This window comes from Lepidochelys kempii, chromosome 10 (assembly GCF_965140285.1).
Source record: "Lepidochelys kempii isolate rLepKem1 chromosome 10, rLepKem1.hap1, whole genome shotgun sequence".
Classification (NCBI taxonomy): Eukaryota; Metazoa; Chordata; order Testudines; family Cheloniidae; genus Lepidochelys; species Lepidochelys kempii.
In genome coordinates, this window is record NC_136389.1 from 19,981,870 (window position 1) to 20,009,382 (window position 27,513).

The window sequence follows — 27,513 nt, forward strand, 5'->3', positions numbered from 1 at the left end:
GAAAGTTTCCATGGTAGGGATAATCTATAGTTGCAAGTCCCCGCTTATATTTGTTCCAATAATATTCATCATTTTTATATATGATTTTACTAACAACCTTGAATCCAATCATAAGATCAGGGCCTGAGTAGGCAGACCCTCTACAGCAGGCGTTCTCAACTTTTTCTTTCTGAGGCCCCCCAAACATTCTATTAAGAACTCCACAGCCCACATATGCCACAATAACTGGTTTTCTGCATATAAAAGCCAGGGCCAGCATTAAGGGGTAGCAAGCAGGGCAATTGCCCAGGGCCCATGCCATAGGGGTCACCATGAAGCTAAGCTGTTCAGGGTCCCAGGCTTCAACCCCGTGCAGTGGGCCTTAGACTTGCTGGGGCCCAGAGTAGAAAGCCAAACACTGGTCATGCTTGGAGGCTGCCCTGAAACCTGCTCACAGCCCCCCAGGGGGCCCCAGACCCATGGTTGAGAACCACTGCTCTACAGCAGCAGTTCTCCAACTGTGGGTCAGGACCCCAAAGTTAGTACCAACCCCATTTTAATGGGGTCACCAGGGCTGACTTAGATTTGCTAGGGCCCAGGGTCGAAGCCCGGGGCCAAAGGGCTTCAGTTCTGGGTGGTAGGGCTCAGGTTCCAGGCAGTCCTGGGGCTTCGGTCCTGCCCACGGTGGTGGGGCTTGAGCTTTGCCCCATCCCTCCTGAGGCAGGGGGGCTCAGCTAGACTCCGGCTTTGGTCCCTCCTGGGGTCATGTAGTAATTTTTGTTGTCAGAAGAGAGTCATACTGCAATGAAGTTTGAGAACCAAGGCTCTACAGAGACACCAAAGACTATATATGTGGACAGACCCCCCAGGTAGAGAACATTAAAAAAAAAAAAGGTAACTGAGAAGACAAATTTCAGAGTTGCAGCCATGTTAGTCTGTATTCGCAAAAAGAAAAGGGAGTACTTGTGGCACCTTAGAGACTAACCAATTTATTGGAGAAGACAAAGTGAATAGTCAGTCACTAAAGGCATATAATCACCATGAGTAACATGATGCATATATAATCAAGTGTATTATTTAAAAATAAGACCTCCAGAACTTTTCCTCTCTGCATATGCTTGCCTCCACCCCAGAAAGGGCCTTCCCTTTCGCCTAGCTTTCTCTTCCTCCTCAAAGAGTAGCTAGGCTTCCCTCCCTTCCAGTTCCCCCACTGAACCCCGCAGAGGGTCCGCCCCCCGGAGAGGTCAGAAGGAAATAGATCGTTGTATATTTCTTTGTCAGCCAAAGCGATTAATGACAAACTCATATAATGCAGCCAAAACTTGGGGATTTATGCGAAGGGCGGGCTGGCTGGCTTCCTTCCCTTCCCTCCCTCACTCACAAACACAGAGGGCTAAATCCACCGCAACAAACACTCCTCCCACCTACCCAGACTCAAGGGCAGAAACCAGCTCCACCCCAGGCTCAGTGGACAACATCTCTCCGTCCCGCCTCAGAGAGCCACTTTCTGCCGTTCAAACCCCCCCACACTTCGGAACGCTCCAGCTGCACCCGATGAAGCGAGCTGTAGCTCAGGAAAGCTTATGCGCTCCAATAAATTGGTTAGTCTCTAAGGTGCCACAAGTCCTCCTGTTTCTTTTCACGCTCCCTGAGTGGCTCAGGGCTCAGGGCCAGAACGTTGAGACAAGCGCCATTTTCGCTCCGCCTCCCCGTTGCCGCTGAGCACGGTAGGCCTGCGCAGCGCGCCCGTTGCCCTAATCGTGACGTTTTCATCCGGGGCCTTTCACTCTCCTCCTAGTCCTCGCCCCTCAGCGGAGTAGTGGCCGTTGGAAGATGGCGACTATTGCCGATTTGAAAGCAGGTAATGGCTACCTGCAGGGAGCAGCTGTCCCCGGAGCGCCCGCGCTGTGCGGGAGCCCCTGCCCGCACCGGGGCGGCCTCTGGCGAGAGGCTGGCAGTGGGAGCCGTTGGGGGCAGCGTGTGCGCCTGGCTGGCGTTGCTGGGGAAATCCTTGGAGCCAGGGCCCAGGGAGGTCGAGCGGCGCCTCCTCAGCGAGCGCCGGGTGGCCCCGGTTTCGTAAGCGGAGATTCGCTCCCAGCCTGGCCCACTGGGGCTTCGCCCTGCCCCCGGTAGCACAGCGCTCTCTCCCGGCGGGGTGGGGCGGGGCGTTGCCACACGTGTGGACACAGCCCGCCGTCCACAGCCGCTGGAGGAGCTCTGTGGGCAGCGCCTGTGCTTGAATCGGCTTTCCTCGGCCCCAAGGGCCGACCTAGCCCTAGAGTAGACAAGGCCCCCGGGGTAGGTGATGAAGGCACTGCTGCGCCCCCTACCCGTAGTCTGTCTTCTCTCCGCTCTGTCTTGCAGAGAGTAGTTACCCCTTGTTATAAACACACCACCTCTTAGCAGTGAGGCTAACGCCAGCGTTGGGCAGGAAAAAGAGGGCAACCAAGTCTGCATTTATAATGGAGAGAAAAAAATAGGATAAAAGCTCCTCACCGTGTTTCCTTTATACATATAGAAACAAACAAGGGCATGGATCTAGTTCTCCCTCCCCCCCCCCCCCCCATCAAAATCTTTGAGTTAAAGGCTGCTTTTTTTCTATATAGAATCATAGACGATTAGGGGTGTAAGAGACCTCAGAAGGTCATCTAGTCCAACCCCCTTGCTCACCACCAACTAAATATAAAGAACATTGAGAAAAAACATCTAACATTTGAAGTTAAGCTTTGTAAAGATGGCACAATAGGTCATGTACTGTATTAAGGGCTTGATCAGGTGGGGGCCCCAGGGGCTATACTATTGGGTGCAAGAGACTGGCAAAGTCATCACAGGCATTGGGACCTAGCCTTAGACTCCAGGAGACACCATTATTATTTCATTAGGATCATCCACTGAGCTTGCCTGGATGGCCTCATACTCCTGAGCTGTAGCTCAGGAAAGCTTATGCTCAAATAAATTTGTTAGTCTCTAAGGTGCCACAAGTACTCCTTTTCTTTTTGCAAATATAGACTAACATGGCTGCTACTCTGAATCCTATTTTAGATTTTTTCTGCACCTATGTTATGATTGACTCAGTTCTTAAATTATGAATATTCAAGACTCCTCCCACCACAGAAACTTACTCATTTCATGGAAGGAGGGGAAAAAAAAAAACAATTGATCTGCCCAGTAATTACCAGCCCTTGCTTCTGGACAGTTTTGGGCACTTCACGTAAATGGCCTTGCTCTGTCTCTTTGCATCTGTACCCAGATGAGAAAATAACGGGTTTGTTTAAGGGCCTCCCTTTTGTCTCTAAACAAATAAAATACTTCAGTGCAAAAGACATGTGGGTCATATAAGCAAAAGTCTTGGATTGTTAGTTCTTTTGTTTTCTGGGGGTGGGCGGTGGGGAAGTTATGTGACAAGGGAAGAGGAGCAGAGTGTTTAACCAAAAAGGAGCAGCATTGGTGCAAAGCAGGACACTGAAGAAGGGACAACATTCTTCAGAATGCAACCTCTAGGGTGGATTTCAACACCTGGGAACTGGAGGAAAAAAGTTGCCATGGCTGCAAGTCATAAAAATACACTAATTGGGAATATTTTCAATAAATTTCTGTACCTCTGGCTAAAAATGAACACCTGCCAAATGTAAATAATGCAACAAAGATGCAAGGTCTGGTTGTCAACATGAAACCTTATGAAAAATGTTACTCAGAAGGCAATGACTTTGAAGGTGTGGACATTTCTGAACAATCTGGATCAACTGGTTAGTAAACTTATTTTTGCACCGTTTATATGGGCTGCCTACCATGTCTTACTGTGCTAATAAATAACTTAGATTGTCATAAGTTTATGTTTTAGGTAGATTACTTATTTTGAAAACAAATATTTTGAAATTCATAATTGGTATGTTTGTTTACTGCTGGATGTGATGGTTAGTACTTATTGGAAGCATCAGCTAGGGTCGGGGGGTGTCAGGCGCTTAATACAGAAGGGAAATGTTTTACGAACCCTAGGCCCTCCCACCACACTAGATGCCAGTCCAGTGCCCTATGAGGTCTGGCACCCAGGAGTGTCTTACAGCTGCCCTCCCGGGGCCACTTCCTACCTTCCCTCTATTGATCAAGTTTTCGAGTCTGTACCAAAAAGGTAATAGAAAAAAAAAGGTACTAGGTGCACCTTCAGTCTCTCAGGGCCCAGCAGGTAGGCTCCCCGTTACCAAGAAAAGGCTGCTACACCATCCCTCCTCATGAGTTTCCAGGGCAGCTTCCTTTCCCTGTCTTGTCAGGCCCCTTTCTGAGTTGCCTGGCTTCCTTTTAAGCTTCTCCATCTGGAGCATTATCTACAGGTGTTCCTGAGCAGGGTCATCTAAGGTCAGAGTAGCTCTTTAATGCCTTCATTTTTAGTGCAGTGTTTATATTCCCCTCTCACACTGGACTTCTGAAATGGTTTATCATTCAGTATAATCAAACATCCTATGTGAAGATTTCCTTAGGCATTTGTGAATTTGAAAAAAATTCAAGCTGTTTGGTATGTTACAGATAAGGGTTTAAATAGATTTAGAGTATTTGATTTAATCATTTTCCTTTAAATATGATTTATTCTAAACCTAGTTTTATAAACAGTTGTACAAACAGCTGCAATAGGAAGACTTTCATTTACAATCTTTTTTTAAGCAGTGCACTGAGTAATAGTGAGTGAGTGACTTTTTTTACCGTTTTGTTTCAGGGTCCACTTTAGATATAAGGAGTTATGAAGGTCCATCATCTGCAATGTCTACAACTTCAGAGTCATCTGCTGGCACCTCTAGTAGTGCTATAACTAAACATACGGGCAGTAAATACCTGTATCGACAAAAAGACTCCTTCCAGTAAAGCCATGAATAAATTCATAAATCAGGGCCAGCAAATAAAAGACTCCATAGATGAAATGATTGCTCAGTTCATTTATGCAACAAATTAGCCCTTCCATCTTGTTCAGACCGACCATTTCATCGACATGACCAGGCTACATGCCACCAGGCGGAGCAGACATTGCTGGAAGGTTGCTGCATACAGTGTATCAGAAGGAAATTGAACAGTGTGCAAAAAGCATTGATAGGAAATTTGTTAACCTAAGTCTTGATGAGTGGAGCAATATACACAGTATGCCGTAACATGTGTTTGTGTGGCAACAGAAGATGGTGATGTCTATCTTACAGAAACAGTCAATACATCAGGAAATGCTCATATAGCAGAATACTCAAAAGTAGCAGCAGTAAAAGCTGTAACAAAACAGCAAAAATTCAAGTGTGAAGTATATAACTTGGTCACAGACAGTGATGCAGATGTAGTAAAGATGAGAAGAAATCTAGAAGATAAGGAAGGGAGCTTGTAAACTGTGTAACATGGCTGAAAAGCTCATTTGCTTCACTGAAAAGATCAGGAGGATCCAAGCTAATTCTCCCCTAAGATGTAAGATGGAATTCAGTGGTTGACTGTTTTGAGCTATTTATTAAGTACTGGCCTATTCTGATGACGTTTTATGAAGAAAATAATGGCAAAAATGGATGGAACTATTATACCTAAAGTAGTCAACATCGGACTAAAGAGGAATGTAGAAGATATGCTGAAAGTACTGAAACCTATTTTCATAACCTTGGACAAATTGCAGCAGAAAGATTTCTTCTTCATCAGCAATACAGTAGCAATGTGGAAAGAATTCAGACATTGAAGAAATGCCAACAACAAAGTTAAATTGCAGGCCATAAACTAGCAGAAGGATAAAGCACCTATGCTACCTCATTTCCTTGCCAATATTCTCAACCCAAACTATGACAGTAGATGCTTAATTGCTGAAAAAGAATATATAGCTATGACATGGGGATCTAATAATCACCCAATCATTCTAACCATAATACATTTCAGGGCTGTTTGCTGCTGTTTTAAAGATAGCCATGCTACTGAACTGGTGGAAATCATAGCTAATCACCTGAAACAGAGCTTATTGAAGTATTAAACCAGCTTTTGACCACAGTAGTCTCTATTGCAGGCACAGAAAATATATTTTCTTCATCTGGACTAATTCATTCAAGGTTGAAAAATTGATTGGGAGTTAAAAAAAGCAGGAAAAAGGCTTGTCTTTTACAGTCTGTGAATAGAGATGAGGAGGGAGGGGTGAGATCTAACAGTTTTAAGTTTGAAGGACAGCCTAAGTAACTTAAAAGGTCTCATTTTCAGGAGACTTAGGCAATTAGGACTTTAAGCTCCAGTCGCTTTCACTTAGGCATATTGGAAAATTTTCCCAAAGCTGACCCAAAATCAGTTTCAGTCACTGACTACAGTTAATACCTGTTTCTTTCATAAATGATTGAGTTGTAAAATGTGAAACATGTTTTGATGAGAACATATCCAAAAACATTTAAGGTTTTAATAAAAAAATAAATTTTATATGCTGTTGTGTAACTCTAGTTTCCAATCTAATGCAGCTTGAGCAAAAAGTTATCTAGTAAATGAGCAAGATATTCACCATTTTCTAACATTCTATAAATGTACAATTAAGAATCTGAAAATTAAGCTATAATTGCAGAAATGTATTATAGTGTACCTTCTTAAGTGACAAAAAGATGTAGCAAATCTAGTGTATAGACTATTTAGTTGTAAATCAACATTTTAATTTTTATATGAACCAGTGAGAGTGCACCTTTCTTTAGAAAAATAAAGGAAGTACAAAAAGTTTATTAAAATTGATTTAAATCAAGGCCTTCCACATGGTGATTTAAATAGCTGAAAAAGTAGTATCTAGACTTCATGTTGCAGAGAACGGTTTGGAAACACGGATTCTAGTGACCCCAGAAGGCAAATAAATAGACATCATTAAAATATTTCTCAAAATTCATTATTGTTTACCAACATCATGATTAGTTTTGGGCCCTGACTCATGATTTTTGAACACTTGGTTGGCAGCACAATACATAGTATGTATTGCTGACCAGCCAATAGGTAATACCCAAATCAGATACAATGCGAGTATACTCTGGTCTTTCCTATACTAGGGTTTTGAAATAATTTCTTACTGGTTTTAGCAACATGGGAACCTTCATAGAATCATAGAATAACAGAGTTGGAAGGGACCTCTGGAGGCCATCTAGTCCAACCCCCTGCCCAGAGCAGGACCAATCCCAACTAAATCATCCCAGCCAGGGCTTTGTCAAGCCTGACCTTAAAAACTTCTAAGGAAGGGGATTCCACCACCTCCCTAGGTAACGCATTCCAGTGTTTCACCACCCTCCTAGTGAAAAAGTTTTTCCTAATATCCAACCTAAACCTCCCCCACTGCAACTTGAGACCATTACTCCTTGTCCTGTCATCTGCTATCACTGAGAATAGTCTAGATCCATCCTCTTTGGATCCACCTTTCAGGTGGATAAAAGCAGCTATCAAATCCCCCCTCATTCTTCTCTACTGTAGTCTAAACAATCCCAGTTCCCTCAGCCTCTCCTCATAACTCATGTGTTCCAGTCCCCTAATCATTTTTGTTGCCCTTCGCTGGACTCTCGTATACTTGAGCTCCCAGTGGCTGATATTGTTTGTAATTTCATGTTATCGAGCTTTGCTCAGAGATGGTCTCTAATCTGTGCTTAAAAAGCTAGCCGCCTTGTCCATGCTTCAGATCCCATGCATTTCTCTTCATAATTAATAATCCTTAACCACCATTCCAAATAGTTTGGACAACTGACTTTTTTTAAATGATTGAGTTACATAAAATGACTGATTCTGGGGGTTAGTATTGAATCATAAGTTTATGACTATATGCAGTAATAGAAATTCTTTTTTATGTATTTAATAGTACTAAAGGACACGTTGGAAAAGAGAGGTGCACTGGGACAAATAAAAGCAAGAATCAGAGCTGAAGTTTTTAATGCGTTGGATGACCAAAGTGAACCACGGCCACCACTGTCTCATGAAAATCTTCTAATCAATGAGCTAATTCGTGAATACTTGGAATACAATAAATATAAATACACTGCATCTGTTCTAACAGCAGGTATCGGGTTGGCTTACTGACTTCAACTGCTTTAGTTACAATCTCTATTTTAATGTATAATAGGTGGATTAGCTCAATAAATCTGATCGTATTACATAATGATGACATAAGTCAGAAAATCTTCAGGGTTATGTGTGTACCCTTTCCCTTTCTCACCCCCCCCCTTCCCCTCAGCTTGTCTTTTGAAGGTTAATGAAGATAAATAAAGTGTAAGCGTCTCTCTTTTCCCTCAGACATCAGGCTAAATAATGGCATTAGTCTCTGAGAAGTGTCTATTTCCCAGGCTCCTTATCATAAGGTAAATCCTTTGATGTAGCAACTGATGCACAGGAGAGGATGGCTTTTTAAGGCAAAAATTAACAGTCTGCAATAGCAGGTGGAGAAACATTCTTGCCAGTTAAGCCCAATCCCATGTGACACACATATAGTATATGGAATGCAAACTGCCACCACTGAAATGTCCAAATATTTTCTGAAATGGAAATCAGAGTAGCAGCCATGTTAGTCTGTGTCCACAAAAAGAACAGGAATACTTGTGGCACCTTAGAGACTAACAAATTTATTAGAGCATAAGCTTTCGGGGGCTACAGCCCACTTCATCGGTTGCATAGAATGAAACATATAGTAAGGAGAGAGGGAGACACACACACACACAGAAGGTGGAAGTTGCCGTACAAACTGTGAGAGGCTAATTAGTTAAGATGAGCTATTATCAGCAGGAGAAAAAACTTTTGTAGTGATAATCAAGATTGCCCATTTAGACAGTTGACAAGAAGGTGTGAGTATACTGAACATGGGGAAATAGATTAAATATGTGTAATAACCCAGCCACTCCCAGTCTCTATTCAAATCCAAGTTAATGGTATCCAGTTTGCATATTAATCCAAGCTCAGCAATTTCTCGTTGGAGTCTGTTTTTGAAGCTTTTCTGTTGCAAAATTTCCACCCTTACGTCTTTTACTGAGTGGCCAGAGAGGTTGAAGTGTTCTCCTACCGGTTTTTGAATGTTATGATTCCGGATAAAGGAAAGGAGTACTTGTGGCACCTTAGAGACTAACCAATTTATTTGAGCATGAGCTTTCGTGAGCTACAGGTATTGTTTCATGGTCTCTGTGTATATAATGTCTTCTGCAGTTTCCACGGTATGCATCCGATGAAGTGAGCTGTAGCTCACGAAAGCTCATGCTCAAATAAATTGGTTAGTCTCTAAGGTGCCACAAGTACTCCTTTTCTTTTTGCGCATACAGACTGACATGGCTGTTACTCTGAAACCAGTGATTCCGGATGTCAGATTTGTGTCCATTTATTCTTTTGCGTAGAGACTGTCTGGTTGGCCAGTGTACATGGCAGAGGGGCATTCTGGCACATGATGGCATATATCACATTGGTAGATGTGTAGGTGAACGAGCTCCTGATGATGTGACTAATGTGATTAGGTCCTATGATGGTGTCCCCTGAATAAATATGTGGGCGGAGTTGGCATTGGGCTTTGTTGCAAGGATAGATTCCTGGGTTAATGTTTTTGTTGTGTGGTTGCTGGAGAGTATTTGCTTCAGGTTGGGGGGCTGTCTGTAAGCGAGGACTGGTCTGTCTCCCAAGATCTGTGAGAGTGAGGGATCATTTTTCAGGATAGGTTGTAGATCTTTGATGATGCGCTGGAGAGGTTTTAGTTGGGGGCTGAAGGTGACAGCTAGTGGCGTTCCGTTATTTTCTTTGTTGGGCTTGTCCTGTAGTAGGTGACTTCTGGGTACTCTTCTGGCTCTGTCAATCTGTTTCTTCACTTCAGCAGGTGGGTATTATAGTTTTAAGAATGCTTGACAGAGATCTTGTAGGTGTTTGTCTCTGTCTGAGGGGTTGGAGCAAATGCAGTTGTATCTTAGAGCTTGGCTGTAGACAATGGATCGTGTGGTGTGTCCTGGATGGAAGCTGGAGGCATGTAGGTCAGTATAGCGGTCAGTAGGTTTCCAGTATAGGGTGGTGTTTATGTGACCATCGCTTTTTAGCACAGTCGTGTCCAGGAAGTGGATCTCTCATGTGGACTGGTCCAGGCTGAGGTTGATGGTGGGATGGAAATTGTTGAAATCATGGTGGAATTCCTCCAGACTGGGAGTGGCTGGGTCATTACACATATTGAATCTATTTCCCCATATTAAGTATCCTCACACCTTCTTGTCAACTGTCTAAATGGGCCATCTTGATTATCACTACAAAAGTTTTTTTCTCCTGCTGATAATAGCTCATCTTAATTAATTAGCATCTTACAGAGAAGGTGGAAGTTGCCATACAAACTGTATGGGGGTGGGGGTGGGGGTGTGTATCTATATATAAAAAATATCTTCTTACTATACGTTCCATTCTACGCATGTGATGAAGTGGGCTGTAGCCCACAAAAACTTATGCTCCAATAAATTTGTTAGTCTCTAAGGTGCCACAAGTACTCTTGTTTTTTTTAAATGAGAATGAGTATTTTAAAGCTTACAGTCCCATTTATATTTCCATTTCCCATCAAGTCAAGTGCCAAGTGGAAATATAAATGAAGGATGAAAATTCAGGTGTCAACAAATGATTCCAAACTATATTAGCACTCCAAATGAGGTGGAGGACGGTCTTATGTCTTGGAGTACTATGAATACACTATCTAATTGCACCCAAGGCTTGGTTAGCGGATACTCAGTAAAACGTAGGATTGAGGGTAAAAAGGAGTAATCCGGTGTTTGAACAACTACACCTATGCTTTAATGCTATTGGTTATATTTCAAATATTAGAATGATAGTTATATTATTTAATTGCACTGTTCATAAAATAAAACTGTCCTACATATTTATACATATTTGAAATTGGTATTATTGCTGCTGTTGCCTGTTTGAAATGTAGTATGAAAAAGACATGTAACATGCTCCAATTGTGCTGAGCAATAATATTTAAACTGGAAAGATGCAATCATTAGATTGAAAATAGTTGAGTGAAGCAATATGAAAGATGTTCAAGTAAGGAGCTAATGTAAACAAAAAAAAAAACCGAACAAAACAAAGATTAGCAAACTTTTAGTTTAGTTATTTAAGAACTTTGGGAAAATGTTTAAAATATTTTACTTCTCAGAATCTGGTCAACCTGAAGTACCATTGGATAGACAATTTCTTGTCCATGAGCTGAATATAATGGAAGATCCAAATAGAAGATCAGTGTAAGTAGCTTTGAAATCACAGTGCACTGTATTCAATATTTGCGCCACATTTTCTATGCCTGCTGTAATACTTGTTTAAGACCCATGTAAATGCTATTTACAGTCTTAAGTCTTGGGGAACGTGCAAATTTTCTTTGGAGGAACTGACCTGCTCCAAGGGTGTAATTCTGCTTTGCACAAGCATGTTACCAATTTATGTAGTAACTTATACACAGTTAGCATCTGAAATACATATGCTGAACTGTTCTACCTGGTTTGTGAAAGTCTCCAAACTGCGCATTAGGACCACAAAATGCAAGCCTCAGACGCTACTCTTTAGAGATCTGTTCGCTGTGATTTTCCGCACATCTTTCAACTGACTCCAAAGTCAGTTGTAAAATTGTGCTTTGAGATGTCCATGTGAATTTGTGTGGTGCTCTTTGGCATGACATTCATAAACCAATGAAATGATTACCAATACAGAAACAGTTACTAATTTTGACAAATATGAATAAAGAATCAAAGGATAATTTTTTACTTACCCTGATTTAGGACATCCTGTATGAGGGAAGATGATCAAATAGGATTGCTTTTTACAAAATTAGAGGAATGTGTTTTAGGTTTATTTGTTTACAAACAGAAGGAAAAAGAGCATTAGCTGTGACAGTTTTAAGCTAAATAATTTTGAGACAGGAATTATAAACCTTGAGTTAAAAACACAATGTTTGGGAAATAGTTATGCTGAAGAGTGAAGACATCTGTCTGTCTACATTCTGGGAACCAATACTGAGGACTAAATGGCCTTTTCTTGTTCCCAGACTCTTTATGTTCTTTGAAATTAAAAAAAGAGGGAAGGGGGGATTCTTATGCTCAGCACTTTACATTCTGTGTACACTATTTTTTTTTTCTCTTAATAGCCCTCTCTTGTATGGAATTATAGCTCATTTTTTACATGGTAGTAAAGGAGACATCCATGATACGTTTCCAAAAGGATCTTCACTGCAGTTTCCAGGACAGAACCTCAGCAAACTACCTAATGAAAGAAATCGAAAGGGTGTGTATGTCTTAATCTCCAGCTTGGTTTCCCTCAGGAGTTTTTAGGTCCTACAAGAAGAGCCAGCACTGTGCCCTCTGCCCACCACTGACTCTGCTCTGATCTGTTCTCATGCTTCAAAAGGGCGTAGTTTAGCACAATTATTAGAGAGAGTTCTCCATTCCAGATAATCTGGTATTGTCAAGTAGAACTTGACCACTATTCCCCCCACCTCCCATGCCCTGTTTTGAGCTTGACATGGAGGTTTTATAGAACAAAGATGCTAACAGTTGGGAACAGTCATTGCCATAGATCCATAGGTGTTTTGCATGTAAAAGTGAATTCACAAGCTAGATCTCTATAGTCAAAAGTTTGCCTAGTCCATATTAAGTTATTTCTCTAGTTGATTTATACGCATGTATGAAGTTATCAAGAACATGAAAGTGGAACACATCGGAATGCAAAATAAAATTCACTTGGTGTATAACCTCTTCTATGCAAAGAATGCATAAAGGCTGAGATTTGTTTTTCCAGTTTTTCTTGTGGTGATTGTTTTTGATAGAACTATTAATATTTTCAAAACTTGTTGGCTAATCATATTAAGATCCAGGGCTGCAGCATATATCCTGCTACAAAGTGCTACATTAATACTAGATGTAGCTATATGTACATGAAAGAAATCTTTGCTCATACATCTTTGCTAATTTTATGAAGCAAGAGTCCTTCACTTCTGAAAGTGTCTAATGGATCTCTTTTAAAAATGAAGTATTCGTACACATTACCTTGTAACATCTAGGTAGGAGAAAAACATACATTTCTGACTTACCAAGACCAAACACACTGGAAAGCAGATGTGAAAACTGTTCACAGATCTTGTTTTTGCCATCAAATGTCTTGATAGTTAGAATTTTCATCTGAAATGGGAATGAATGTTATCTAGAAAACAGACATTTTTAAAATTGCACACAGTGAAGTTAAATATACAGCCTTATTTTAAGTATTAGGTAGCTAATATAACGCCAATATTTGAAAAGGGCTCTAGAGGTGATCCTGGCAATTACAGACCAGTAAGTCTAAAGTCAGTACCGGGCAAATTAGTTGAAACAATAGTAAAGAATAAAATTGTCAGACACATAGAAGAACGAAAAGGAATCCAGTTAAAAGAAAAGGAGTACTTGTGGCACCTTAGAGACTAACAAATTTATCTGAGCATAAGCTGTAGCTCACGAAAGCTTATGCTCAAATAAATTTGTTAGTCTCTAAGGTACTACAGGTACTCCTTTTCTTTTTGTGAATACAGACTAACACGGCTGCTACTCTGAAACATAGAAGAACATAAATTGTTGTGCAAAAGTCAACATGGTTCCTGTAAAGAGAGATCATGTCTTACTAATCTATTAGAGTTCTTTGAGGGGGTCAACAAACATGTGGACAAGGGAGATCCAGTGGACATAGTGCACTTAGATTTCCAGAAAGCCTTTAACAAGGTCCCTCACTAAAGGCTCTTACGTAAATTAAGTTGTCATGGGATAAGAGGGAAGATCCTTTCATGGACTGAGACCTGGCTAAAAGACAGGGAACAAAGGGTAGGAATAAATGGTAAATTTTCAGAATGGAGAGAGGTAACTAGTGGTATTCCCCAAGGGTCAGTTCTAGGACCAATCCTATTCAACTTATTCATAAATGATCTGGAGAAAGGGGTAAACAGTGAGGTGGCAAAGTTTGCAGATGATACTAAACTGCTCAAGATAGTTAAGACCAAAGCAGACTGTGAAGAACTCCAAAAAGATGTCACAAAACTAAGTGATTGGGCAACAAAATGGCAAATGAAATGTAATGTGGATAAATGTAAAGTAATGCACACTGGAAAAAATAACCCCAACTATACATACAATATGATGGGGGCTAATTTAGTGACAACTAATCAGGAGAAAGCTCTTGGAGTCATCGTGGATAGTTCTCTGAAGATGTCCACTCAGTGTGCAGCGGCAGTCAAAAAAGAAAATGAGATGTTTGGAATCATTAAAAAAGGGATAACGAATGAGAGGGAGAATATCTTATTGCCCTTATATAAATCCATGGTACGCCCTTTCTTGAATACTGCGTACAGATGTGGTCTCCTCATCTTAAAAAAGATATACTGGCATTACAAAAGGTTCAGATAAGGGCAACTAAAATAATTAGGGCTTTGGAACGGGTCCCATATGAGGAGAGATTAAAGAGGCTAGGACTTTTCAGCTTGGAAAAGAGGAGACTAAGGGGGGATATGAAAGAGGTATATAAAATCAGGAGTGATGTGGAGAAAGTGAATAAGGAAAAGTTATTTACTTGTTGCCATAATATAAGAACTAGGGGCCACCAAATCAAATTAATGGGTAGTAGGTTTAAAACAAATAAAAGGAAGTTCTTCTTCACTCAGCGCACAGTCAATCTGTGGAACTCCTTGCCTGAAGAGGTTATGAAGGCTAGGACTATAACGGGGTTTAGAAGAGAACTGGATAAATTCATGGAGGTTAAGTCCATTAGTGGCTATTAGCCAGGATGGGTAAGGAATGGTGTGCCTAGCCTCTGTTTGTCAGTGAGTGGAGATGGATGGCAGGAGAGAGATCACTAGATCATTACCTGTTAGGTGCCCCAGAGGGAGCGAACCTGGCATTGGCCACTGTCAGTAGACAGGATACTGAGCTGGATGGACCTTTGGTCTGACCCAGTATGGCCTTTCTTATGTTAAGTATTGCTGAGCATGCTGCGGTTTCTATTGTCTTCAGTGATAGCTGCAAGTAGCCAGGACAACTGAAACACACGTTACGTTTTTTTTTACTGCCTATGAAAATTTTAAGAAAGTTACAAACGCTTGAACCTCATTAACAAGAGACAGATGAGTTATTCTGGTTGGTAGATAGTAGGAAAAGAGTTATGTACAATTTTTCCTGTAGTTTTAGAAGTCAGGATTTGCTGACGCTGAAGATTACCAGTGTTACTAATTTTGCATTGAGAATCAGTAAATCCCAACTCCCAGTGCCAAAATGTCACCCACAACCTTTTTCCAATTTTGCTTCTGAGGAAAAGGCCCCAATTCCACTTTGTCACACAACTATAAATCTGGAATAGTTCTACTAGCATCAGTTGAATTACTTCAAGTTTACGCTGGAATAAGTAGGAGCAAAATTTATCCCAAACTCTCAAAGGGTTGGGGGTACAGACACATGAATATATATTTTTATGCAAAGACATTACTTGTATGTTCTGATCAAAATATTTCCAGTAGAAAGTTCTCATTAGTTCAGGCATCTTTCTTTAAGTTTAATTTACTCCTTTAGGCCTAAACACCCAATTCCCTCTAAGGGCCTGATCCAAAGCCCATTGAGATCAGTGGGAGTTTTTCCCCTGACTTCAGTCATCTTTAGATCAGGCCATAACTGATCGTGCCATGTTATACTGTAATATCACAGTATTTACTTTCCTGTTTGTTTCTAGCCACTTTGGCCAGGTCCACACAGGTATTTAATCTCCTAACTTTCACTGAAATCAGTGGAAGTTGAGGCCTAAACACTTGTGGATCTGAGCCTTTCTGTCCACCTGCTACTGATTCTGACTAGATACAGTGTATTTTCCCCCTTAGTGTTTTATGCACAAGGGAGTGAAAGGGACAGTTGTTCCCTGATTTTTTTCCTTGGATAAGCCACTCTGCCATGTTTTATTTCACTTATGTGTTCGTTGAGATTTGATACTTTCCCTTAATTGTAAATCCTGAAAATCCTACTGAAGATTGAAATGTTTTATTCTCTTACATTATCTACAGATAAAAAACATTGTATACAGGCTGTATTTTTATATATAGATTTATTTCTCATGTAGGGGTGTCAAAATGGGAGGCAGTGACAGTTAGTTTCCTTTCTGCCACAAGAGTGTGCTAAAGCAGCAACACTCAGTACAGAAGCTGGGCTTCTCAATAAGTAACTAGTTTCTATTTTAGTTACATCTCTTTCTGTGCAGTATTATCTCTAAGTGTTTACGTTCAGTGTTGTGCTGGTTAGTTTAAACAACTCTGACTTTAGTCATCAGTCTTGCCCTTGACTCTGGTCCAGAGCTCCTATGCAGAGCTCATTGATTTCAGTGAGACTCCACACCAGGAGTCAATTACAGGATGGGGTATTAGTAGTTAGACATTACTACCTCTTTATGTAGGAATGATAACTGTAGAAGAATATCTTAACATTTTCATAGAAGAAGCTTTAGTCTTTAGCTTTAGCCTGTTTGTATTGTGAAGAAGCTGATGTGCAAAACGCAGCTGAGGAGCCCACAAAAAGCAATTGTTTTAAGATACCAGATGTCTGATTAATTCTTCAGTAAGTCTTACCATGAAGAAGCAAAATCAGTCCAGTAGAATAAATAAGTCATCTTGAGAAAACAAATATTTCAGCATTCTGGAATCTGTTTTCCCTTTCTGTATAAATAGAACTCTTAATGAGTCATATATGCTAAACAATGGAAGAGCAGACCTTTATTTTTCATGTTAGAAATGTTGTTCTTCATGTTGTCCTGTGAGTGTTCTAGTATACTTTTGAGCATGATACATCATGATGGGGGTCCTGCTATATACTGTAATTTACAGTATGTTACAATATATAAATCCAGTACGTTCAATATGTACAAGTTGAAGGTGCGTCTGAGAACTGTAAGAAGACCGAAAGCTCATTCTATTAATACTTATTCAAAAAGTTATAGCTGTATAGACAAATTTATGGTGCATAACTGCTAATGCAAAAACTGACATGGATGAGCTTCCTAGGCTCGTCCGGTCTTAAAATGTTCTGTGTACTGAGGTTCAGATTACTAAATTTTGTTGACAATGACATTTACATAGAAATGTCTCCCCTGACTCTGCAGATGCATAAATACTTATACTACATCTTTTATTAATTTTCAGATTCAATTCCAGAACCAGGGAGGATGGCCGGCATTAGCATTGAAGATCCCCTAATTTTACAGGGTGTAAACAGATGACAATTCAGTGTTTTGTCCATTTTTCATTTAAACAATGAAGACTGGATCCTGCAAACCCTTATTCACATGAATAGTTCTTGCTTACGTAAGTTGTCCCTTTGGCTTTGGTGGGACTTCTTGAATGAGTAAAGGCTACTCATAAATCAGACTCTGTAGGATGAGGCCCACAATAATTGCTGGAAGAGCAAAGTTAGCTCAGGGCCTGTTCCTGCTATGCAAGAAGGGGCCCAAAATGTTTTCATCTACAAAAATAAGAATTTTCAGGAGTATTTATTCTATTCCAGAACTCACTATTTAACTCAATCTTTACTCTCATTACTTTACACTACTTTTTCTGCACCTGTGAAATTACTATTACTGTACATGTGAATAAAAGCTAACTTCATTTTCTGTTTTACTTTATGCTGCATTTGACTTGCAAGGGTGTAAACTTAATATTTTAAGCATTATTTGATAAGTGGCAGCCTCACCACTTCCTACAGATAATCAGTGGAAAATTAACTATGAAAACAGAACTAAAATGCCTGATGGAATGTTTGACTTTTTTACTTCTCTGGAAGCCACAACTATATTTATCTTCATGCTATTGAACAACTATTGTCAAGTCTTCTTTTCCAGTAGGAGTTATTATAAATTGTATGGAATTAGTATCAAGCACACAAATGGGAGGACTGTAAGGCCTATTTTTTTCCTAAGCAGCTTAAGAATCAAAATTAGAGGAAGTTAAAACTACAGCTACATAGTGAACCACCAGTTCCCAGAAAATTCATTCATTTTCCCCAGGTACTTAAATTTCCAAACATAAGTAACTGAGTTTGAAAGGCATGTGTCTGTGTAAGTGGGCCTCAAGTTTGATTTAACAGAATTAATAAGTGTATTTAAATAAAACTCCCAATGGCATTAATAGGAGGTTTGCCCGAGTAAAGGTTGTAGATTTGGATCCTTACTGCATTTTTTTTTCCTTTATCTTGGTGTAGCCTGAGGCGGACCTATGGTATAAAGTTAGGTTGGCTTGACTATGTCACTGAGGGCTGTGTGAAATTCCCACACCCTATGCAATGTATTTAAGCCAACCTGCACTCCATTGTAACCACCATTAGGTCAACGGAAGAATTTTTCCATTGACCTAGATACTTACCTCAGAGAGAGATGGATTTACTACAGCGACGAAGAACCTCTTCCGTTGTTGTAGGGAGTGTCTGTGCCAGCAGCTATGCTGCTGTAGCATTTCCTGGGTGGACATACCCTAAGTGTATGTGAAGAGAGGGGAGATAAGATAAAATAGCAGCACAGGTAACTTTTGATTTAGTAAGCTCTCAAGGAGAGGACTGTCTTCTCATTTGTGTTCGTACACTTCCCAACAAAATTGTGCCTTGATCCTGATTAGAACCTGTGGGCATTTATATTAAAAAGTGTTCTTTTGATTAGAACATAAAAATGGCCATATTGGGTCAGCCCAATAATCCATATTTAGCCCAGTATTCGGTCTTCTGACAGTAGCCAATACCAGGTGCTTCAGAGGGAGTGAATAGAAAAGGCAATCAGTGTGATCCGTCCCCTGTTGTCCACTCCCAGCTTCTGGCAGTCAGTGGGTAGGGACACCCAGAGCGTGAGTTGCATCCCTGACCATCTTGGCTAATAACTACCAATGGACCTATCCTCCATGAATTTACCTAATTCTTTTTTAAATCTAGTTGTACTTTTGGCCTTCACAATGTCCCCTGGCAAGGAGTGCCACAAGTTGACTGTGCGTTGTATGAAGTAGTACTTCCTTTTGTTTGTTTCAAACCTGCGGCCTATTAATTCATTGGGTGATCCCTGGTTTCTGTGTTATGTGAGAAGTAAATAACATTTCCTTATTTACTTTCTCCACACCAGTCATGATTTTATAGACCTCTATCATATCCCCCCCATAGTCATCTTTTTTCCAGAGTGAACAGTCCCAGCCTTTCTTCTCTCTCCTCATATGGGAAGCTGTTTCATTTTTGTTGCCCTTCTCTCTACCTTTTCCAATTCCAATACATCTTTTTTGAGATGGCGCTACCTGAACTGCACACATAAAGTGTGGGTGTACCATGGATTTCTGTAGTGGCATTATGATATTTATGGTCTTCTTATCTATCCCTTTCTTAATGGTTCCTAACATTGTTTGCTTTGTTGACTCCGGTTGCACATTCAGCAGATGCTTTTAGAGAACTATCCACAGTGACTCCAAGATCTTTCTTGAGTGGTAGCAGCTAATGATACCATCATTTTATGTGTATTACTTGGCATTTATCAACATTGAATTTCATCTACCATTTTGTTGCCTAGTCACCCACTTTCAGGTGGTGATCATGAAATCTCTTTGTAACTCTTCGTAATCTACTTTGGACTTAACTGTCTTCAGTAATTTTGTATCATCTACAATCTTTGCAACCTCACTGTTTACTCTTTTTTCCCAGATCGTTTATGAATGTGTTGAATAGCACTGGTCCCTGTACACATTCTTGGGGGACACCTCTTTACCTCTCTCCATTCTAAAAATGGAGGATTTATTTCTAGCCTTTGTTTCCTGTCTTAACCATTTACTAATCCATGCAAGGACCTTCTCTCTCATCCCATGACTGCTTGCTTTGGTTAAAAACCTTTGGTGAGGGACCTTGTCATAGACCTTCTGAAAGTCCAAGTACACTATATCCACTGGTTCACCCTTGTGCACATAGGTTGACCCCCCTTTTAGGAATTCTAATAGATTGGTGAGGCATGATTTCCATTTAAAAAAGCCAAAAAGTTAACTCTTCTCCAACAAATCATGTACATCTATGCATCTGATAATTCTGTTCTTTACTATAGTTTCAATCAGTTTGCCTGGTACTTAAGTTAGGCGTACTGGCCTGTAATTGCAGGTTCGCCTCTGGAGCCTTTTTAAAAAAAAAAATGGCATCACATTAGCTATCCTCCAGTCATCTGGTACAGAGTCTGATTTAAGTGATAGGTTACATACCACAGTTAGTAGTTCTGCAATTTCATATTTGAGTTCCTTCAGAACTCAGAAGACCTTACTAGGATATAATATCGTGACCTGTAATGTGAAACCACAGTCATGAAGGATAATTACAGGTTTAAAGAGGAGAGGATTGTCAATAAAATAGATGCCCTACGTCCCTGATTTTATAACATATCAATTATATTATCCTCACAGGGTCCACTGACCACAGAGGCACCTCCCTGTTGGCCATCCTGGGAATTAGCTCTGCCAGACTTGTACTCCTCCTCCAGTGAGGTCTTCCCCCATCCTGTCTTGCCATGCAGCCCCTCTCACTACAGAAATTGCAGTCTCCTCTTCATGGTTTGGCCGTGCAGCCAGATCACAAAGCTCCTCTCCTTCCAAGGAATTTGGAGTCCTTCTAGACTTGCTGGCTGGCATCTCCAGCGCCCTTGCCACTTCCAAGTAGCTGGTAAGGGAACCCAGGCGAACCCTCGCTTCCAGCCAGGGACCTTATAACAAGCAGCCAAGATCTCTGTACTGTCTGATCCTTTATTACTTTTTCTTCCCTATCTGGCTCCCAACTCGCTCCATGCAGGGAGTTGGTACAGAATACTTCCTCCAACCCCTCCCTCAGTTTCCTGCCTTTATACAGGTGAGCCTGTTTCTTTAATTAGGACTTTCCCCTCAGTCTTCATTCTACCAGATTAAATGGCCCTCCATTTTCTGGCCTCCATTAACCCCTTTCGCTGCTGTGTGCTGTGGACACCCTATCACATGCTCCTTGCACTTCTACCTTAAAAAGCCTGAGTTTGAACTCCAGAGGACCAAATTCTACTCTCTTGTGTACACACGAGGTTCAGTTTAGTCCACAAGCATCATCTGAGAATTCCAATCATGTCTTCCTGTCAGGAGTGAGGAGTTAAGGTCCCCTGCAGGAAGGACCTTCCCCTACCCAATGGTTTAGATGAGATATACAAGGAGAATTCCCATGCAACACAAGCACTTTTCTCTGCAGCCTTTCATCCCCCCAGTACAACTTCTACAGAAGTTGCCTGGGGACTCCAATGTGGGAGTTCATACTAACTTTTATGGAAATTTATTGGAGATGTATGTTGCTCCCATGGATGGAGGCAGTAGTGAAGCTGGTACTTGCCTGTTCCTCACCAAAAAGACAATTGTGTACTCTCTATGCAGGAAAGGAAAGGCTATTGGGGTTTACTTTAAACATATATACTCCATTAAATTGTGGAATGGGGATTTAAATTTGCATTCAAACCAGAAATCCATTTTAGGACCAAAGGAAATGGATGGGCTATTTTCTTACAAAAGTTTAGTAATATGGAGCCAACTTCAATAATATGCTGAGGTTCCATACTGATCTGGGGGTGCAGTAGCTGCCATAGCATTTGTGTTTAATCCAACCCTTAATTTGTATTTACTTGGGCATAAGGTTTTTTGGGTAAAAAACCTCACTTGTTCAGATACATGGAGTGAAAATTACAGATATTTATGCCTGTATCTGTAATTTTCACTCCATGCATCTGACGAAGTGGGTTTTTTTACCCACGAAAGCTTATGCCCAAATAAATCTGTTAGTCTTTAAAGTGTCACCGGAATCCTCGTTTTTGTGGATACAGATTAACACAGCTACCCCTCTGATACTCAATTTGTATGTACTTTAATCTTTTTACATATACGGAACTTGATTTTTCTTTGGAATATGACGAGTTTATTATTGTAGCAACCAAAGCTAAAACACACTCTTAGTGATGTTTATTTGTATAACACAGCCTTGGAACATTGACATGAACATTTACCAGCCCAGCCACAAGTGTTGCTACTTGCATTTTACCGTAATAGTTGATAATAATGAAAGATGGATCGTCCACCAAGATCCAGGCATGGAGGGATGCTGTGCATAAGGGATTTCCCCATTCTGATGTGGTGGGGGGAAGGTTCAACTCCCTCCACAGTATACGTGTTTATTTCATATTTTTCCATAAAAAAAACGTGCTTAGGTAAACTAAGCTTTCTTATTAAGTACTTGAAAAGTCAAACCTTAAGGTATAGATTCCTAAAAAAAACCCCAACCTTCCATGCACTAAAAAATAGATCATATTAGTGATCTCAGATTTCACAAATTGCAGTTAAATATATTTACTCTAGTGTAACATTAATCTTGAAGTATGATGGCTTTGGGATATTTTCTGACCAAGTTCTTTCTACAGAAATCAGAAAACGAAAATAAAAAATAGAAGTAAATAGCTAAGTAACTGGTTTTAAAAGTACCAGCTACTAGCAAATGCACAATTCCAAATTATTTTGAAGAGGATGCTTTTAATATGAATATTATGTGCAAGAGTGATCTAGGGGTTTTTGTTTGTCTTGTTTTGTTTTAGCTAGAGAGAGAGAGAATGAATTCTGGGTTTATGTGCTTAGCATGATAGCACAAACTAAGGTGACAAGGAGCCTTAGTACTTCCATGCAGCTATCAGATCTGGAATGTTCTTTAGAACAATTTACACACAAGAGGGAAACATATTTATATCCAAATCTTTGCTGTCCCTTAAATTCAGAGGAAGCTACATTAATGGGATTCATAGCATCAATATAATTTCAGAGATATTAGCTTCTGTTAATTGCACAGAATTTTCCTATCCATGCCAGCACACCTCCCAAGTTCAGTTACATGTTCCTTCCTTAGCACCCATTATTCCAGGCTGCAGCCAGACAATCACTTTGCTGGATGGGTGACTATCACTCACTGGTAACATTTTGAAAAAGAAAACCTGGAAACATGTATTCATATTTTAAAAGAACTTCTTCCATTAATAGCTGGTCACCGAGTGGCTTAGAGACTAGATCTGTGTGACCCAGCCAGTCTGCATGCATTGGTCAATAAGGGCTTGATGCTGCAAAGTATTGAGAACTCTGACTCTGATCCAACAGTAAGCACTGGGACTATGCACATACTTAACTGTTTTGCTGGTTTGGAGGCAGACTGTTTAGCACCTGGCAGGATCCAGTCCTAACAAACTACTGTCCTACCCCAAAATCTGTTAGATTAAAGAGAGACTCAGTGACAGGTAAACTGTCATTTAAAAAAAAAGTTTCCTAATCTGTATAACCACCAATAATTTAGCCATTACAACATATTAGAGCCTTTAGTTGATGTTTCATTATTTATGCTCTTACTTTTCTGCATTTCATTCAAGTTGCGCAGTGGAAAATAGACTAGTCAGTTTCATTTTTATTCCTAGAACCTAATCATTTCCAATTTTCCCCCCCGAAGCAGCAGCAGGATATTTGGTCTGCAAACCCAGCAGTCAAATATTTAAATCCAATCTCCTCAATGAGCTAAACTTTTTCTAGAAAATAGACATGAAAATATTTTTGCAAACCCTACATTTGGGGCTCTGGGGTGACAAAAAATTTTTTAAACCACAAAGACATTGTAAAAGGACATAGTTGGATATCAACATCCCTTGCTTTAAAAGTAGAAGTCTAATTTTGCCTCAACATTTATGTTTCGTAAATGCCCTTGTATTCAGGAGATAGGTGACAGTTAGCGTCTGATCATATTCTATTCCACTGACATTTTCTTATTTAGATTTTATCTTATATATGGCTTGCTGGCAACTCGGCCTCTGTGGCAATTCCTATCACGTATGGCTTCCAGTTGTAACTCTGATATATACCCCCCCTCTAACTTTTTGTAAACTTTCCAGGTCAGTTTAATATCACATCATACATCACTCACCACCATTTACTCTGTTAAACATGCAACCTGCGTGTGTGCATGCAGCAGTTCACCAAACCGGAGGAACAATTTCCACTCCTTTTTAAGCTGCTATTAAAATTCATATATATTTGAGACACAGCTATATACATTTGTAGGGAACATTTTAAGGTAATTTTGATGAATGCTATATAATCCAGTGACACTTTTCAGAGGGCCCCATGGTTTTCTTTACCTCTCTGTTTAATAGCTAAGAAGCAGCAGAGGAACTGCAAGATACAGGGTGAGTTACCTAGCAGATAACTTTCTATCAAGGAGGTCCTAGCTTTCTTTAATTTGGGGATTGATTTTCCTCTGCCTGGATTTGCCATAGTCATTTACACTTGTGTAAAGTGGGTGTACATTGCTACCTTTCTGACTTTGGTAGGGTCGGGACCAGCTGTAGGCACCAGCAAGGCAAGCACGTGCTTGGGGTGGCACAACTCCAAGGGCGGCATTCCGGCCACTCTTTTTTCTTTTCTTTTGCTTGGGCAATTGCGCTCTCTGAACTTGGGGCAGCAAAAAACCTAGAGCCTGGGTGGGGTTATGCTCTTACTTTGCCCAGGTGGAAATGATCACTCAAGGTGCAAGGCAGAGTAGAATCTGGACCTACATCGGCAGCTAAAGGATGCAAACAGAAGGAGAGCCTGCCTGCCTGCACTGGAAGTTCAAATTTTCCCCGCTGACCAGAGTTGGTCAGATAATTTGCTGACATCCACAAATTTTGTGATTGTTTTTCAAATAAGCCATTCACATATAACTCTTCCCCCCCCACCCCCCTTTTATTTGTCCAGCTCTGCTAAGGCTCCAACAGCTGGTCAGGTGCAAAGAAACAGTCCGGGTCTCTTGTACCACACAATGGTTGGATTAAAAACTAAAATGATACAAAAATCACCGTAGCGCACACTGAATGGATTAAAAACTGGCTAACTGATAGGATGCAAAATATAACTACATGCAGAATTATCATGGAGTGGGTGTGTTTCTACTGGACTCCGCAGGGACTGGTTCTTGGCCCTATGCTAGTTAACATTTTTATCAATGACCTGGAAAAGAACATAAAATCATTACTAGAAAAGTTTACAGATGAAACAAAAGTTGGGGCAATAGTAAATACTGAAGCCAGGTGCAAGGAAACTATGCTTTTTAATACAGCTCAGTGTAAATGTATTCTGTACCTCTAGGAACAAAGAATGGAGGCCATATTTACGAGATGGGGGACTTTATCCTGAGAAGAAATGACTCAAAGAAATTTGGGGGATGCTGGTGGATAATCAGTTGAACATGAGTTACTAGAGCAGAGGTGGGCAAACTACGGCCTGTGGGTCACATCTGGCCTACGGGACCCTCCTGCCCAGCTCCTGGCCCGGGAAGCAAGCCCCCAGCCCCTCCTCCGCTGTTCCCCGTCCCCTGCAGCCTCAGTGAGCCGCGCTGCCAGCTCAATGCTCTGGACGGCTGGTCAGCGCAGTTGCAGAGCCACAGCCTGACCCGGTGCTCTGGGCGGCATGGCTGTAGTGCTGCCATCCACTGGTGCTCCAGGCAGCGCGGTAAGGGGGTGGGGAGCAGGGGGGTTGGATAGAGGACAGGGGAGTTCGGGGGCTGTGATCAGGGGTCGGGGGTGTGGATAGGTATCGGGGCAGTCAGAGTGTGGGGAACAGGGGGGTTAGATGGGGCAGGGGTCCCGGGGGGGCAGTCAGGAATGAGAGGGGGCTTGGATGGGGTGGCAGGGGGTAGTCAGGGGTGGGAGGTTCTGGAGTGGTCAGGGGACAGGGAGGAGGGGGCAGGAGTCCCTGGGGAAGCCATCAGGGGGTGAGAAGTGGGGGGGTCGGATAGGAGGCACAGACACAGCCTCCCCTAACCGGCCCTCCATACAATTTTGGAAACCTGATGTGGCCCTCAGGCCAAAAAATTTGCCCGCCCCTGTACTAGAGCAACACTGTAGCCCAAAAAGGCTAGTGCAATATTTGAATGCATAAACAGAAGAATCTCAAATAGAAGTAAAGAGATTATTTTACCTCTGTGTTTGGCACTGGAGCCAAACACTGCTGGAATAATGTGTCCAGTTCTGGTGTTCACAATTTAAAAAGGATGTTGAAAAATTGGAGAGGGTTCATAAAAGATCCACATAAATGATTAAAGGGTTAGGATAGATAAGGATAGATTCAAGGTGCTCAATCTATTTAGTTTAACAAAGAGAAGGTTAAGGGGTCTGATCACAGTCTGTAAGTACTTACATTGGGAACAAATATTTGCTAGTGGGCTCTTCGGTCTAGCAAAGATAGGTTTAACATGATCCAATGGTTATAAGTTCAAGCTATATTCAGACTGCAAATAAGCTGTACACTTTTAACAGTGAGGGTAATTAACCACTGGAACAATTTACCAAGGGTTGTGGTGAATTCTCCATGACCGGCAATATTTAAATCAAAATTAGACTTTTTTTTTTTTAAGATATGCTCCAGTTCAAAAGGAATTATCCTAGGGGGAGTTCTCTGGCCTGTGTTATACAGGAGGTCAGACTAGATGATCAAAATGGTCCCTTCTGGCCTTTGAATCTATGAATCTTTATTCATCATACTAGGAAACACTGGTTTTTAGTCCTAATGATTTGAAAGATGAACAGCCCAGCCTCCTTTCACGGAGGATGCCCATCATTCCCAAGGGAGAGGGGGTTATTTCAGGGGACAGAGGGGACTATTTGAAGTCAATAAATGCCATTTCAGCCAGCACTCTGTTCTGGCTCTCTGGGTAGCTCTGTGCACCATATTTAGTCTGTTGCAGCGTGCGGATAGCTTCAGTATTTCATATCCGGTATGCTGATGGGAATTCCTGGAGGATCCTAGCTTTCCCTTTTTGGGATGTCTCCCATGCACCGGTCTTGCTGAACAAAACTGTTTGCTACTGGGGTTGGGGGGGTGCAGCTGAGGACTGAAGGTTTCAGAGGAGTTGACAAGGACCAGATTCACTCCCAAGGCTGGCTCCAAGCACCTTGTCCTCCACTCCCCCAGCAGCTGGTGCCTGCCCCCTGTTCTTTCCACTACATCGTAGGGACCATTGCCCAAGCCATTTAACAGTCCTCTTCTTCCTTTTATGGACAGAGGGAAGTATTTTTATATAGATAAGTTGTTTACAACACTTTCTCAGGAACTGGGCTGAGCTGCAAAAAGCAAGACCAACTTCTTCAAACTTGGTGGGGAGCTGGGAAAAATAACCTTATTATGCCCCAGAGACAGACAAGGCTTAAAACAGCCCCAGGCTCTAAATGTTACATAAACACAAGGCAACAGAGAAAGACCTCCACCCCCTCACCGCTGCTGTGTTGGAAATAACCTCCCGCTCCCAAACAACTCATACTGAACCCATCTTAGTGCCACATCAACAGGCTGATAGTCTGACAGGCTTTTGTAATGGGATTTCAACTACAGCTACCCATGATCTGGCTTTCCCCTCTTGCTGGACCCCCATCTGGGAGGCATACATGAGGAGATAGTTTATGTAAGGGCAGGAAGGGGTTAAAGTGTCTCATTTGCTTGGTCCAACACACCAGTTCCATTCTGGGAAGTGGCAAAAGAAACAA

At 41.3% G+C, this 27,513-nt stretch overlaps 1 protein-coding gene across 3 annotated transcripts; it reads left to right on the top strand.

Annotated features, from left to right (window-relative positions):
* Positions 1-1,732: 1,732 nt before the first annotated feature.
* Positions 1,733-17,577, top strand: CEP20 (centrosomal protein 20). 3 transcript variants are annotated; one of them, XM_073362338.2, is made up of 6 exons: positions 3,101-3,725; positions 4,688-5,777; positions 7,787-7,984; positions 11,084-11,168; positions 12,065-12,201; positions 17,111-17,577. In XM_073362338.2, the coding sequence occupies exons 2-6, from the start codon at positions 5,732-5,734 to the stop codon at positions 17,185-17,187; spliced, it is 543 nt and encodes a 180-aa protein (XP_073218439.1). In that variant the 5' UTR covers positions 3,101-3,725; positions 4,688-5,731; the 3' UTR covers positions 17,188-17,577. The 3 variants fall into 3 exon arrangements, with proteins under 3 accessions (XP_073218440.1, XP_073218438.1, XP_073218439.1); XM_073362339.1 differs by lacking the exons at positions 3,101-3,725; positions 4,688-5,777 and adding an exon at positions 1,733-1,840; XM_073362337.2 differs by lacking the exon at positions 4,688-5,777 and having other exon boundaries at positions 3,098-3,725.
* The last annotated feature ends 9,936 nt before the right edge of the window (positions 17,578-27,513 follow it).

What these genes read in the sequence shown, in the direction of transcription:
- CEP20 (XM_073362337.2), top strand. Translation starts at nt 3,626, where the DNA reads ATGCAAGGTCTGGTTGTCAACATGAAACCTTATGAAAAATGTTACTCA. An exon ending in TGCATCTGTTCTAACAGCAG is followed by an intron (nt 7,985 to 11,083) that starts GTATCGGGTTGG and finishes TTTACTTCTCAG; the next exon opens with AATCTGGTCAACCTGAAGTA. An exon ending in GATCCAAATAGAAGATCAGT is followed by an intron (nt 11,169 to 12,064) that starts GTAAGTAGCTTT and finishes TTCTCTTAATAG; the next exon opens with CCCTCTCTTGTATGGAATTA.